This window comes from Bufo bufo, chromosome 8 (genome assembly GCF_905171765.1).
Source record: "Bufo bufo chromosome 8, aBufBuf1.1, whole genome shotgun sequence".
Lineage (NCBI taxonomy): Eukaryota > Metazoa > Chordata > Amphibia > Anura > Bufonidae > Bufo > Bufo bufo.
Genome location: NC_053396.1, coordinates 180,119,060 through 180,134,688, shown reverse-complemented (window position 1 = coordinate 180,134,688; position 15,629 = coordinate 180,119,060). Strand labels below are relative to the sequence as shown.

Below are 15,629 nucleotides of genomic sequence, written 5' to 3'. Positions count from 1 at the left end.
ATTTTCATCTAATTTTCATTTGATATATATATATATTTTTTTATTTTATTTATTTATTCAAAAACGCAAACAAAACACATTATGTGAATTACTTCTTGGAGAGTTATTTTATGGACTGTCTAATCATGTGGGATAATGGATTATGAATAATAATGAATCACTAAATATTTTTATTTTGCGTATATATTTCTTTTAATATTTTTATAACTATTATTATTTGTGTTGTGATACACAATTGGTGATACAATTACGGTATATATTTTTTTTTATGTTAATACATTTTCTATCCAGAAGGTATAACGGCTTTACATATTTAAGTTATTATTTATGCCAGTTTTCTGGGGATAGATGGCTTGGCAGACACCACAGGCGTCACTTATCTCTAGGGGTCAGAAAGGATCTGTCAGGAAACTCAGTTCCGTCAGTTCCTGGTGTCAGCGCTAGATAAAATCCATCATGGCGAAAGTTATAAATCCTATAGCAATAATGGTAATTACAGATGCCGAATGTTAGCTTCTGACTGTATTCCCCAATGTCATCAGGATGTGTTGGTCAGAGGACAACGCATGGTCGCCTCCTCTGTAAATAAGGAAAATCATCTCTATATGTGTTCTGACCATTGCTTTTTGACAAATCTTTTCTTTTACATTTTTAGCATGTCGCTTTACTCATGTAGATTTAGGAGTCAGTGAATTGTGTATAAATTGCAGGGGGGGAGGAGGGTTATGTTGGAGCGTCCATGCACATGGGAGGTCTGTGTCTCATTTGCACATGGGTGAGAGGCTTCCAGCCAGAATTCTGTGTATTTTACAGGCGCCCCTCCCTCCCTCCTCTGTGGCTGAAAGGGTTGGTGCAGGATTGTGCTGTGTCAGTCCAGAGAGGTGCAGCTGGGATGTGCATGGCGACCACCGTCCTACAGCTATAGGAGCATGTGGAGGAGATGCATGTAGTGGACGGTAGAAGTGAGATTTGGGATTAACCTTCCTTTGGATTGAGTGACTTGGTTGCACTGACCACCAGATCAGGAACCCTGACCACCCACCTCCCCGAGACCAGGACTTTCAACAATGGCTGCAAATAAGGTTGGAAAAAGACTGATCAATAAAAACCATTCGCCGTCCAGAAGCAGGGATTCGGGACAAGCCATACAAAGGAGACAAGCCCGGGTGACTGTCAAATATGACCGCAAGGAGCTGCAGAAGAGGCTGGATGTGGAGAAGTGGATAGATGAGACCATTGAGCAGCTGTACCAGGGCAGGGTGAGTGGATGGGGGGGGGGGGTGATGTGGTCTTAAGGGTTGGGGTTGTGGGAACTCCTGTAACTTTCTACCCCATCTAATCTCATGTCGCAGTCAGTTATCTGCTATGGAGCCAACAACAACTATTGCTGCAACATCCAAGGAACATAAAAAGGTGCAGTAAACCTGAGCCTTCCCTAAAACCCCGGAGAGAACGCGGGAGTCACACAATGTGTGTCATTTAATCATGATTTAAATAAAAGCGAGGAATTGAATAGTGGTCATATATGTATGGCTGGCTATCAGGGGAGCGGGACTTGTACGGTCGGACAAAGCCCATAACTGAAGGTCCTCGTGGCTTTCACCTTTGATCACACATTTTTTTTTGCCCAAACATGGAACAGGTAAGTAGATATTCAGCATCGCTCCTTGGTTATTGATTTGGCAAGACCGTTCTGTCATTGTATTATTTGTATACAGTATGATTGTGTTATTTGGGCACTATACGGTGCGCCATAAGCGGAGTCGTCAATACAATGTACTGCACAGGTCACCGCCATGATTTGCCCAACATATGTAAACTCGCTGTGTAGTCTGGGCTTTAAGGCGCCCTGAACACGTTGCAGATTATGTGCGTTTTTCCATGTGCATAATAGAGCAGGAGCAAAGTGTATGAGACTATTAGACAAGTGCATTAGGTATTAGACAAGTCTCATGTACACTTCGCTTTTTTCTTTTGTGCAGAAATTACCTGCCATGTGGATTTTTTTTAAATATTTTTTTTGTTCGTAGATTTCACCCTTTTCAATGCAAGGATGCGATCTGCGGCAAAACCGCGTCAAATCTGCACCAAAAACCGCAAGTAACCCATGTGCTTTTTGGTGAGGATTTGGTCTGGAGATGCACAGAAATGCACATGGAAATTCGTGCAGCATTGCTGCAAGACAGCCCACGCCCGTGTGTAGTTGGCCTAAGGGCTGTGTTACACTGACAGATATCTGACAGATTTCTGACCAATCATTGGTCAGATGGCTGTTTACACACACTGTCTTTTGTTATACACACCAACTATTGGTCCGATTGGACAGATATTGGTCAGATAATCTGTTGGTGTGATACAGCCCTAAACGCTAATGCACACGACATTGCCTGTTTTGTGGTCCGCAATTGCGGATCCGCAAAACATGGATGCCGGCATTTTGCTGAACGGAAGGTCAGGGTCATAATAGAACCGTCCTATCCTTGTCTGTAATTCGGATGCCGCGGAACAGATATATGCATGTAGACAGCACTCCACGTGCTGTCTACATGCATATATCTGTTCCGTGGCATCCGCATTACAGACAAGGATAGGACTGTGCTCCATGCGCTGTCCACATCTTTTGCTGCCCCGTTGAATAAAATGGGTCTGCATCCGACCTGCAAAAAACACGGATCGGATGTGGACCAAAAATACATTGTGTGCATGAGCCCTGAGGGAGTTTTTCCCACTCACAATCTAAGGCCTCTTTCACACTACAGTATGTCCATTTCAGTGTTTTGCGTTCCGTTTTTCACGGATCCGTTGTCCCGTTTTTGGGTTCCGTTGTGTCTCCGTTTCTGTTCCGTTTTTCCGTTCCGTTTTTCCGTATGCCATATACAGTATACAGTAATTACATAGAGAAAATTGGGCGGGGCATAACATTTTCAATAGATGGTTCAGCAAAAAACGGAACGGAAACGGAAGACATACGGATGCATTTCTGTATGTGTTCAGTTTTTTTTGCGGACCCATTGACTTGCATTGAGCCACGGACCGTGATTTGCGGACAAACATAGGACATGTTCTATCTTTTCACGGCACGGAAATACGGAAACGGAATGCATACGGAACACATTCCGTTTTTTTGCGGACCCATTGAAATGAATGGTTCCGTATACGGACCGTATACAGACCGCAAAAAACGGACCGCAAAACGGAAAAAAAAAACGGTAGTGTGAAAGAGGCCTAAGGCCTCTTTCACACGACCGTTGTGTGCACCCGTGGCCGTTGTGCCGTTTTCCGTTTTTTTTCGCGGACCCCATGACTTTCAATGGGTCCGTGGAAAAAACGGAAAATGCACCGTTTTGCAGCCGCATCCGTGATCCGTGTTTCCTGGCGTGAAAAAAATATGACCTGTCCTATTTTTTTCACGGCCAACGGTTCACGGACCCATTCAAGTCAATGGGTCCGTGAAAGAACACGGATGCACACAAGATTGCATCCGTGTCCGTGATCCGTGGCCGTAGGTTACTTTTTATACAGACGGATCCGAAGATCCGTCTGCATAAAAGCTTTTTCATAGCTGAGTTTTCACTTCGTGAAAACTCAGAACCGACAGTATATTCTAACACAGAAGCGTTCCCATGGTGATGGGGACGCTTCTAGTTAGAATACACTACAAACTGTGTACAAGACTGCCCCCTGCTGCCTGGCAGCACCCGATCTCTTACAGGGGGCCGTGATCAGCACAATTAACCCCTTCAGGTGCGGCACCTGAATGGGTTAATTGTACTATCATATCCCCCTGTAAGAGATCAGGGCTGCCAGGCAGCAGGGGGCAGACCCTCCCCCCCTCCCCAGTTTGAATATCATTGGTGGCCAGTGCGGCCCCCCCCCCCCCCTCTCTTGTAATAATAGGTTGGTGGCCAGTGCGGCCCCCCCCCCCCCCCTCCCTCTATTGTAATTATTCGTTGGTGGCACAGTGTGCGCCCCCCCCTCCCTCCCTCTATTGTAATAAATCGTTGGTGGCACAGTGTGCGCCCCCCCCCCTTCCTCCCTCTATTGTAATAAATCGTTGGTGGCACAGTGTGCGCCCCCCATCGGCCCCCCCTCCCTCTATAGCATTAACAACATTGGTGGCCAGTGTGCGGCCTCCCATCTCCCCCCCCCCCCTTCCCCCATCATTGGTGGCAGCGGAGTTCCGATCGGAGTCCCAGTTTAATTGCTGGGGCTCCGATCGGTAACCATGGCAACCAGGACGCTACTACAGTCCTTGTTGCCATGGTTACTTAGCAATAGTACAATAGTAGAAGATTCATACTTACCTGCTGCTGGCTGCTGCTGCGATGTTCGTGTCCGGCCGGGAGCTCCACCTACTGGTAAGTGACAGGTCTGTGCGGCGCATTGCTAAATGAACTGTCACTTACTAGTAGGAGGAGCTCCCGGCCGGACACGAACATCGCAGATCCCAGGTAAGTATGAATCTATACTGTACAGTGGCGTAACTAGAGTGTTATGGGCCCCAGTGCAAACTTTGTATCGGGGCCCCCCTACCCCCCGATTTTTATAAAGAAGCGGCAGATTTTCTTACTAATGGCTTTCCCGTGTGGCTAGTCCGCTGCGTGAATGAGGGCCAAGCTCCATTCCGGACAGCAGAGACACGGAGCAGTAACGCGATTGATAATGCTCCGTGCCTCTCTGTGACCTTTTTACTAAAAAATCACAGGGAGATAAAGTGGTCACCGTGATTTTGTAGCAAAACGATCATAGAGAGGCACAGAGCATTATCAATTATGTTACTGCTCGGTGTCTCTGCTGTCCGGAGCGGGGCTTGGCTCTCTTTCACACAGCAGATTAGCCACACGGGATCCGCTTGTGTTAAAGAGCCCAATGCATGGCTACACTCACCCAGTCCTAATAAAATCTGGTCCTACCTCATCCAGGGTGTCGCTGGCGTCGGTGTGATGTCCGCTGGATCCAGAACAAGGTCCCTGTGGTGATAGAAAAAAAAAGAATAATCACATAAGGAAGGGATGTAAAACAGTCCCATGTAAAACACATCACTCTCCCTTCAGCTCCTCCAGCATACAGTCCCATGTAAGATACAACCCCCAGAGGATGCTATCTGCCCATCTCTCCTGTCCATATACCAGGCCTACCAGTATTACCCCTTCATATACCGCCTGGTCCCCCCACACCTAACAGTCTGAGTCACTTGTCTCCGTGAGTGTTAGGTGGGGTGACCAGACAGGCAGGTGGTATATCAATGGCTAATGCTGGTAGACCTGGTATATGGACAGCAGAGATGGGCAGATGGCATCCTCTGGGCAGTACTGTCTCTCTGGTCTTCCTTCACCAGCACCCGGACTGCCACGGTCCTGCTTGGCCTGGCTCTCATGGCACTTCACTGCCTCATGCTTGGCTATCAGCACTGAGTGACTCAGTCAATGTTGCAGTGTGACTGAGTCACTCAGCGCTGATAGCCAAGCACGAGGCAGTGAAGTGCCATGAGAGCCAGGCCAAGCAGGACCGTGGCAGTCAGGGTGCTGGTGAAGGATGACCAGAGAGACAGTACTGCCCAGAGGATGCCATCTGCCCATCTCTGCTGTCCATATACCAGGGTAGGCCTGGTATATGGACAGCAGAGATGGGCAGATGGCATCCCAGAGAGGCAGTACTGTCTCAGTGTCCCTGGTCATCCTTCACCAGCACTCTGACTGCAGTGCCATGGTGCCATCTGCTTGGCAGCCTTGGCCTGGCTCTCATGACACTTACTGGCACTTAACTCATATAATCATATATTACCCCTAAAGCCTGCCTGCCCTCAGCCAATGCCAACAAAGTAAACTACTGACCTAATTACACACTCAGGGTGGGACTTTGGGACTCTGGGACAGTGACACTGACTGTCACTCACTCTGTCTCAGGGTCGCTTGAATCCAGGGCCGGCGCCACCTATAAGCAGAGTAGGCCACCGCGCAGAGCGCACTCTGCCTGGGAGCGCCGGTGCTCTCGAGTCCGAATCCCGACTAGCCGCCGCCCGCTCCACGCCCCCTACTTGTGATCCATCCATCTAAGTTCTAACATCTTCTCCTGATTCCTACCTGGCTGTCATCGATCTGACTCCTCCTGTTTGGCTGTTCCTGTACTTGCTGGCCGGCCGGATAATGGTGGATTGTGCTGCACTGCTGCCCCTGCGAGGGCATGCATTTGTTCAGCCACTTAGTATTACTTAGTGGGGGCACTGGGGGGAAAATTACGTAATGGGCACTGCCCATTAAGTAATTTGCCCCCCAGTGCCCCAACAAAGTAATACTGCCCCCACAGACAGTGCACAACTCACTGCGCACTGCCCATTACGTAATTTGCCCCCCAGTGGCCCACTAAGTAATACTGCCACAACTGTGCACTGTCTGTGGGGCACTATTACTTAGTGGGGGCACTGGGGGGCAAATTACGTAATGGGCAGTGTGCAGTGAGTTGTGCACTGTCTGTGGGGGCAGTTAGTATTACTTAGTGGGGGCACTGGGGGGCAAATTACGTAATGGGCAGTGTGCAGTGAGTTGTGCACTGTCTGTGGGGGCAGTTAGTATTACTTAGTGGGGGCACTGGCGGGCAAATTACGTAATGGGCACTGCCCATTACGTAATTTGCGCCCCAGGGCCCCAACAAAGTAATACTGTCCCCACAGACAGTGCACAATGCCCCCACTAAGTAATTCAAGTTGAATCACTGTCTCTAGGCTCATAGCTGGACTACAGTCTCCTACTGATTCAGCTGCAGCCATGATCTTCTGCTTCTTCTTGCTGCCTCCGGCTCCTGGCTCTGCAGTCTGCACTGTACTTCCCGCCTGGAAGGTGGGCGGAGCCTATCGGGAACTGCCGTGCATGCCCCGCCCCCTCTCGCCTCCTCACTCTGCTCTGCAGCCGAACGCTGTGTGAAGAAAAAAAAACACAGCGTCGGCGATTTAATTTGTGCCAGCCCCGCAGACAGCGTCCCCTGCAGAGTGGCGCCCGGGGCGACGGCCCCCCCGGCCCCCCCCCACGCTACGCCTCTGAATGGAGCGCCCTGACGGGGCCCGGCATTGTCACTGTACTTCATGCCGGGCCCCTTCACAGCGCTTCATTACATGTTAGTACAGCGGGCCCCCTCCCCCCGCCGGGCCCGGTCGCAGTCGCACTCCCTGCGACCGCGATCGTTACGCCCCTGATACTGTACTATTGCTAGTAACCCGCTGCCACCAATGATCGGGGGGGGGGGGGGGGGGGGGAGATGGGAGGCCGCACACTGGCCACCAATGTTGTTAATGCTATAGAGGGAGTGGGGGGGCCGATGGGGGGCGCACACTGTGCCACCAACGATTTATTACAATAGAGGGAGGAAGGGGGGGGCGCACTGGCCACCAATGATATTCAAACTGGGGAGGGGGGGGGGGGGGGGGGGGGTCTGCCCCCTGCTGCCTGGCAGCCCTGATCTCTTACAGGGGGATATGATAGTACAATTAACCCCTTCAGGTGCGGCACCTGAGGGGTTAATTGTGCTGATCACGGCCCCCTGTAAGAGATCGGATGCTGCTAGGCAGCAGGGGGCAGTCATGTACACAGTTTGTAGTATATTCTAACTAGAAGAGTCCCCATCACCATGGGAACGCCTCTGTGTTAGAATATACTCTCGGAAATGAGGTTTCACGATCTAAGGCCTCATGCACACGACCGTTGTGTGCATCCGCGGCCGTTGTTCCGTTTTCCGTTTTTTTTCGCGGACCCATTGACTTTCAATGGGTCCGTGGAAAAATCGGAAGATGCACCGTTTGGCTTCCGCGTCCGTGATCCGTTTTTCCAGTCCGTGAAAAAAATATGACCTGTCCTATTTTTTTCACGGACAACGGTTCACGGACCCATTCAAGTCAATGGGTCCGTGAAAAATCACGGATGCACACAAGATAGTCATCCGCGTCCGTGATCCGTGTCCGTGATCCGTGTCCGTTTTTCGTATCATTTTCAATGCAAACTTGACTTAGTTTTTTTTTCCACTTTTCATGTCTGTGGATCCTCCAAAAATCAAGGAAGACCCACGGATGAAAAAACGGACACGGATCACGGAACAACGGAAAACGTTTTTGCGGACCGCAAAAAAAACCGGTCGTGTGCATGAGGCCTAACTCATATCCGACAGTATATTCTAACATAGAGGCGTTCCCATGGTGATGGGGACGCTTCAAGTTAAAATATACCATCGGATTGGAGAAAACTCCGATCCGATGGTATAAAAGGGACTCCAGACTTTACATTGAAAGTCAATGGGGACGGATCCGTTTGAAATGGCACCATATTGTGTCAACGTCAAACGGATCCGTCCCCATTGACTTGCATTGTAGTTCAGGACGGATCCGTTTGGCTCCGCACGGCCAGGCGGACACCAAAACGACTTTTTTTTCATGTCCGAGGATCCTCCAAAAATCAAGGATGACCCACGGACGAAAAAACGGTCACGGATCACGGAAAAACGGGACCCCGTTTTGCGGACCGTGAAAATATACTGTCGTGTGCAATAAGCCTAAGGCCTCATGCACACGACCGTATTTTTTTTGCGGTCCGCAAAACGGGGTTCCGTTTTCCCGTGATCCGTGACCGTTTTTTCGTCCGTGGGTCTTCCTTGATTTTTGGAGGATCCACGGACATGAAAAAAAAGTCGTTTTGGTGTCCGCCTGGCCGTGCGGAGCCAAACGGATCCGTCCTGAATTACAATGCAAGTCAATGGGGACGGATCCGTTTGACGTTGACACAATATGGTGCCATTTCAAACGGATCCGTCCCCATTGACTTTCAATGTAAAGTCTGGAGTCCCTTTTATACCATCAGATCGGAGTTTTCTCCAATCCGATGGTATATTTTAACTTGAAGCGTCCCCATCACCATGGGAACGCCTCTATGTTAGAATATACTGTCGGATATGAGTGAGATCGTGAAACCTCATTTCCGACAGTATATTCTAACACAGAGGCGTTCCCATGGTGATGGGGACGCTTCTAGTTAGAATATACTACAAACTGTGTACAAGACTGCCCCCTGCTGCCTAGCAGCATCCGATCTCTTACAGGGGGCCGTGATCAGCACAATTAACCCCTTAGGTGCCGCACCTGAAGGGGTTAATTGTACTATCATATCCCCCTGTAAGAGATCAGGGCTGCCAGGCAGCAGGGGGCAGACCCCCCCCTCCCCAGTTTGAATATCATTGGTGGCCAGTGCGGCCCCCCCCTCCTCCCTCTATTGTAATAATTCGTTGGTGGCACAGTGTGCCCCCCCCCTTCCTCCCTCTATTGTAATAAATCGTTGGTGGCACAGTGTGCGCCCCCCATTGGCCCCCCCTCCCTCTATAGCATTAACAACATTGGTGGCCAGTGTGCGGCCTCCCATCTCCCCCCCCCCCCCCCCCCCCGATCATTGGTGGCAGCGGGTTACTAGCAATAGTACAATAGTAAAAGATTCATACTTTACCTGGGAGCTTGGGAGCTGCGAGGTTCGTGTCCGGCCGGGAGCTCCTCCTACTAGTAAGTGACAGTTCATTTAGCAATGCGCCGCACAGACCTGTCACTTACCAGTAGGTGGAGCTCCCGGCCGGACACGAACATCGCAGCAGCAGCCTGGAGCAGGTAAGTATGAATCTACTACTATTGTACTATTGCTAAGTAACCATGGCAACCAGGACTGTAGTAGCGTCCCGGTTGCCATGGTTACCGATCGGAGCCCCAGCGATTAAACTGGGACTCCGATCGGAACTCCGCTGCCACCAATGATGAGGGGGGGGGGGGGGGGGGGAGAGATGGGAGGCCGCACACTGGCCACCAATGTTGTTAATGCTATAGAGGGAGGGGGGGCCGATGGGGGGCGCACACTGTGCCACCAACGAATTATTACAATAGCGGGAGGGAGGGGGGGGGCGCACACTGTGCCACCAACGAATTATTACAATAGAGGGAGGGGGGGGGCCGCACTGGCCACCAATGATATTCAAACTGGGGAGGGGGGGGGGGGGGGGGGTCTGCCCCCTGCTGCCTGGCAGCCCTGATCTCTTACAGGGGGCTGTGATCTGCACAATTAACCCCTTCAGGTGCCGCACCTGAAGGGGTTAATTGTGCTGATCACGGCCCCCTGTAAGAGATCGGGTGCTGCCAGGCAGCAGGGGGCAGTCTTGTACACAGTTTGTAGTGTATTCTAACTAGAAGCGTCCCCATCACCATGGGAACGCTTCTGGGTTAGAATATACTGTCGGTTCTGAGTTTTCACGAAGTGAAAACTCAGCTTTGAAAAAGCTTATATGCAGACGGATCTTCGGATCCGGCCTCATGCACACGACCGTTGTGTGCATCCGTGGCCGTTGTGCCGTTTTCCGTTTTTTTTTCGCGGACCCATTGACTTTCAATGGGTCCGTGGAAAAAACGGAAAATGCACCGTTTGGCAGCCGCATCCGTGAGCCGTGTTTCCTGGCCGTGAAAAAAATATGACCTGTCCTATTTTTTTCACGGCCAACGGTTCACGGACCCATTCAAGTCAATGGGTCCGTGAAAGAACACGGATGCACACAAGATTGGCATCCGTGTCCGTGATCCGTGGCCGTAGGTTAGTTTTTATACAGACGGATCCGAAGATCCGTCTGCATAAAAGCTTTTTCAAAGCTGAGTTTTCACTTCGTGAAAACTCAGAACCGACAGTATATTCTAACACAGAAGCGTTCCCATGGTGATGGGGACGCTTCTAGTTAGAATACACTACAAACTGTGTACAAGACTGCCCCCTGCTGCCTGGCAGCACCCGATCTCTTACAGGGGGCCGTGATCAGCACAATTAACCCCTTCAGGTGCGGCACCTGAAGGGGTTAATTGTGCTGATCACGGCCCCCTGTAAGAGATCAGGGCTGCCAGGCAGCAGGGGGCAGACCCCCCCCCCCCCCCCCTCCCCAGTTTGAATATCATTGGTGGCCAGTGCGGCCCCCCCCCCTCCCTCTATTGTAATAATTCGTTGGTGGCACAGTGTGCGCTCCCTCCCGCTATTGTAATAATTCGTTGGTGGCACAGTGTGCGCCCCCCATCGGCCCCCCCCTCCCTCTATAGCATTAACAACATTGGTGGCCAGTGTGCGGCCTCCCATCTCTCCCCCCCCCCCCCCCCCCATCATTGGTGGCAGCGGAGTTCCGATCGGAGTCCCAGTTTAATCGCTGGGGCTCCGATCGGTAACCATGGCAACCGGGACGCTACTACAGTCCTGGTTGCCATGGTTACTTAGCAATAGTACAATAGTAGAAGATTCATACTTACCTGCTCCAGGCTGCTGCTGCGATGTTCGTGTCCGGCCGGGAGCTCCACCTACTGGTAAGTGACAGGTCTGTGCGGCGCATTGCTAAATGAACTGTCACTTACCAGTAGGAGGAGCTCCCGGCCGGACACGAACCTCGCAGCTCCCAGGTAAGTATGAATCTTTACTATTGTACTATTGCTAGTAACCCGCTGCCACCAATGATCGGGGGGGGGGGGGGGGAAGATGGGAGGCCGCACACTAGCCACCAATGTTGTTAATGCTATAGAGGGAGGGGGGGCCAATGGGGGGCGCACACTGTGCCACCAACGATTTATTACAATAGAGGGAGGAAGGGGGGGGGGGCACACTGTGCCACCAACGAATTATTACAATAGAGGGAGGAAGGGGGGGGGCCGCACTGGCCACCAATGATATTCAAACTGGGGAGGGGGGGGTCTGCCCCCTGCTGCCTGGCAGCCCTGATCTCTTACAGGGGGATATGATAGTACAATTAACCCCTTCAGGTGCGGCACCTAAGGGGTTAATTGTGCTGATCACGGCCCCCTGTAAGAGATCGGATGCTGCTAGGCAGCAGGGGGCAGTCATGTACACAGTTTGTAGTATATTCTAACTAGAAGCGTCCCCATCACCATGGGAACGCCTCTGTGTTAGAATATACTGTCGGAAATGAGGTTTCACGATCTCACTCATATCCGACAGTATATTCTAACATAGAGGCGTTCCCATGGTGATGGGGACGCTTCAAGTTAAAATATACCATCGGATTGGAGAAAACTCCGATCTGATGGTATAAAAGGGACTCCAGACTTTACATTGAAAGTCAATGGGGACGGATCCGTTTGAAATGGCACCATATTGTGTCAACGTCAAACGGATCCGTCCCCATTGACTTGCATTGTAATTCAGGACGGATCCGTTTGGCTCCGCACGGCCAGGCGGACACCAAAACGACTTTTTTTTCATGTCCGTGGATCCTCTAAAAATCAAGGAAGACCCACGGACGAAAAAACGGTCACGGATCACGGGAAAACGGAACCCCGTTTTGCGGACCGCAAAAAAATACGGTCGTGTGCATGAGGCCTCCGTCTGTATAAAAACTAACCTACGGCCACGGATCACGGACACGGATGCCAATCTTGTGTGCATCCGTGTTCTTTCACGGACCCATTGACTTGAATGGGTCCGTGAACCGTTGGCCGTGAAAAAAATAGGACAGGTCATATTTTTTTCACGGCCAGGAAACACGGCTCACGGATGCGGCTGCCAAACGGTGCATTTTCCGTTTTTTCCACGGACCCATTGAAAGTCAATGGGTCCGCGAAAAAAAACGGAGAACGGCACAACGGCCACGGATGCACACAACGGTCGTGTGCATGAGGCCTAAGGATGGGGAATAAGAGGCTTATTGCTAGGGGACCTCTAGTGATTATGAAAATGGGGCACCCCTAGGCGGCTGCAGCATTGCGGCGTAAGGGTGCACTCACACATTGCGGATTTTGTGGCAGAAGTGTCTGCAAATGAAAATCCGTTCCATTCATCTGCATGGGGTGGCAAGTCTATTGGCTGCAGTCTAAGACCAGTCGTACAGTGGGCATGAAAATCTGGATTGAGTCGGCCACTTAATTTGCAATAGGTAATTGCATGAATAGCATTCCTATAACGGAGGATATTTGTACAGCGAATAAAATACAAAGCCGTGGGAAATAAGCCCCTTTTGTACCTCGTACACATGACAGTGGGACAATAGTCGCTCTGGCCCATGACTCAGTCGGCTTAGGGTCTTTTTCACATTGCGTCTTGAGAGTCTGTTTATTGCATGTGCCGGGAAATCTTCTGACAAATCTCTTTAAGGCCTCTTTTACACGTGATGGAATCACGGAAATGTGCTGTCTGTGGATTTCACGGACCACTCGCGTATCCATTGACTTTAATGTGTGTATTCACACATCAGTGGTTTTCCGTGGGCCTGCGGTGACGCCACAGGAGCATGCACTATTTTGTCTATGATTACGAGTCCCTCAAAAGGTAAGAGCTCGTTTGCATAGTCTTTTCCCAGAATTCCTTGGTCTATAAGACTTCTCACACCAATTAGGTGCTCTCCATAAGGAGATATAGTATCCCCCCAATACCCTCCCTCACATCATAGTTTACGGGATCATGAAAACCACTGACACAACATAAATGTCATCGTTGCTTGGGTCCTATTCACACAACTGTATTTTTGGTCCGCATTTTTTGTGGATTGGATGTGGACCCTTGCATTTCAACGAGACTTCAAAAAATGTGTGATGTCCGTTCCGCAGTCCGCTTTGAGGACAAGAATAGGCATTGTTGAAATGGGTCCACAAAAAAAATTTATGCAACACGGACGTCACACAGCCGCCATCTGTATTTTTGGCTGATCTGCATTTTCTGGATTCATATGGTCATGTCAATGCATCTTTGGTCTGTGGTTTTCACGGATCGGTGCTAGGACACCAGTTCTTAGCCGAGCGGTGTCAGTGGAATAAGCATCACACCCGTAGGGCAAAAAACAGACACATAGACCAAACACGGATCCTTCAAGGACATCTTCACGGACGAACCACTAACTATCTTCTCACAGATGTCATTATGGACACGGATGTGTAAAAGAAGCCGCCTAAACCGGCCCATATCGGTGAATTCACATGCCCGTATGTATTTTGTGGTCCGCCACAAATATGGATAACGTCTATGTCGCATCCGTGTTTTTTTTTTTTTTTTTGCAGGCCCATTGTAACAATGCCTCTTATTGTTCACAAAACAGACAAGAATAGGCCATGTATCTTTTTTGCGGTGCTGCAGAACGGACATAAGGATGCGGACAGCACATGTTTTTTTTGCGGCCTCGTTGAAATGAATGGGTCCACAGCCAATTCACAAAAAAATGCGTTTCGGAAGCGGATCAAAGATACGGACATGTGCATGAGTCCTAAATCTGGGGCTACGTGAAGACTTTGCCTGAGAAAGGTTTCATGCGACCAAAGATCGCTGTGTAGCAGTGCAGCCTCAACACAAATGGGGTCGGAGCAACTTACAAAAAATCCAACGCTTCTTTATTTGTGGCGTCCGCCCCCCATAGGTGCTCATGTTAATAAAAAAAAAAGTGCAATGGACAATCCAAGTTTTGGTTTTTACTGTTCATCTCTGCATGGAATTATCTTTCTGTGCTAACTCTAAAAAAAACTGAAACCCTGACAGAAGCCGCCAAATAGAGACCAAAAGAAGACTTTAGCCATCTGCGGTGTAATGTGGGCCTATGGTTCAGTTTAAAAGATGCGCTGCCTTCCCGGCACATTGGGTAAATGGACACTAAAGCCGCAATCTGAAAAATGCTGTACTTCAAGAAGAAAAGTTGTACAGCCACCTAGGCTTTCATGCTGTGCATTTTTTTTTTACCTATAACTCTCAGCATCCTATTATGCTGCAGAACCCTATAGTCACGTTTATTAACCTAATCCAGTGTCCTTCTCCATTCTTGTAGTCGGTGACGATAGTATAACAGGAGAAATCAATAATCCCAATGGTCACTGAGATGACAAGACTGTGTAGAGACTACGGACAGAAAAAGACTTCGTGAATTCCTTCTGGTCTTCAAGATCTCTGCTTGCAGTCATTCAGTGGAAACCTTCATCATTTTATTCCAGTGGATAAAAATCTGTCCTGGACATACAGGAGTAAAGGCGCATTGACGCGTGCTGAGCGAGCAGACAATTATTGGGAAGGTAGCGCTCCTTCCGGATAACTGCCAGCTCGTCAGTGGAGGTGATATTTACATGCAGTGATCCCCTCCACTGTATGGGGATGAGCGATGACCACTGCTATTGCTTGTCTGCATATAAACTCATTGGGGCTCATTTACTAAGATCGGCTTCTTGCGATTCGTCTTATTTTATGACGAGGCGCAAATTAGGTGCCTCTGTGGCGGTCCTTGGGCCTGGGCAAAAAACAACACCAGCCCCTGCAATATAAGATTTGATCCCAATGCACAGGCTGAACTCCTCAGCGAAATCCGTGATATATCCACAGCAGAAAATCCACTAAGTGTATATTCCCTTAGATACTGGCCGTGTGCGTTGTGGTATTATCCAGGCCATCATAGAACTGTCCTAACACGACCGTGTCTATTTTATGGTCCGCAAAACGCGGATACGCAAAAAATACGGATGAGGTCTGTGTTGATTTTTTTTTTTTTTTTTTTTGTGTGGATCCATTGTAACCATGCCTATCCTTGTCCGCAAAACAGACAAGGATAGGACACATTCAAATTTTTTGGCGGGCTACGGAATGGACATATGGATGCGGACAGCACTT

The 15,629-nt window shown here is 49.7% G+C and overlaps 1 protein-coding gene across 1 annotated transcript in view; it reads left to right on the top strand.

Annotated features, from left to right (window-relative positions):
- Positions 1 to 859: 859 nt before the first annotated feature.
- The window catches only part of PPP1R14A (protein phosphatase 1 regulatory inhibitor subunit 14A), a 41,099-nt gene continuing 26,329 nt past the window's right edge, over positions 860 to 15,629 (top strand). Inside the window, exon 1 of the mRNA XM_040405366.1 lies at positions 860 to 1,259. Within this exon, the coding sequence (XP_040261300.1) occupies positions 1,068 to 1,259 (192 nt within the window). The 5' untranslated portion in view covers positions 860 to 1,067. The remainder of the gene's footprint in view (positions 1,260 to 15,629) is intronic.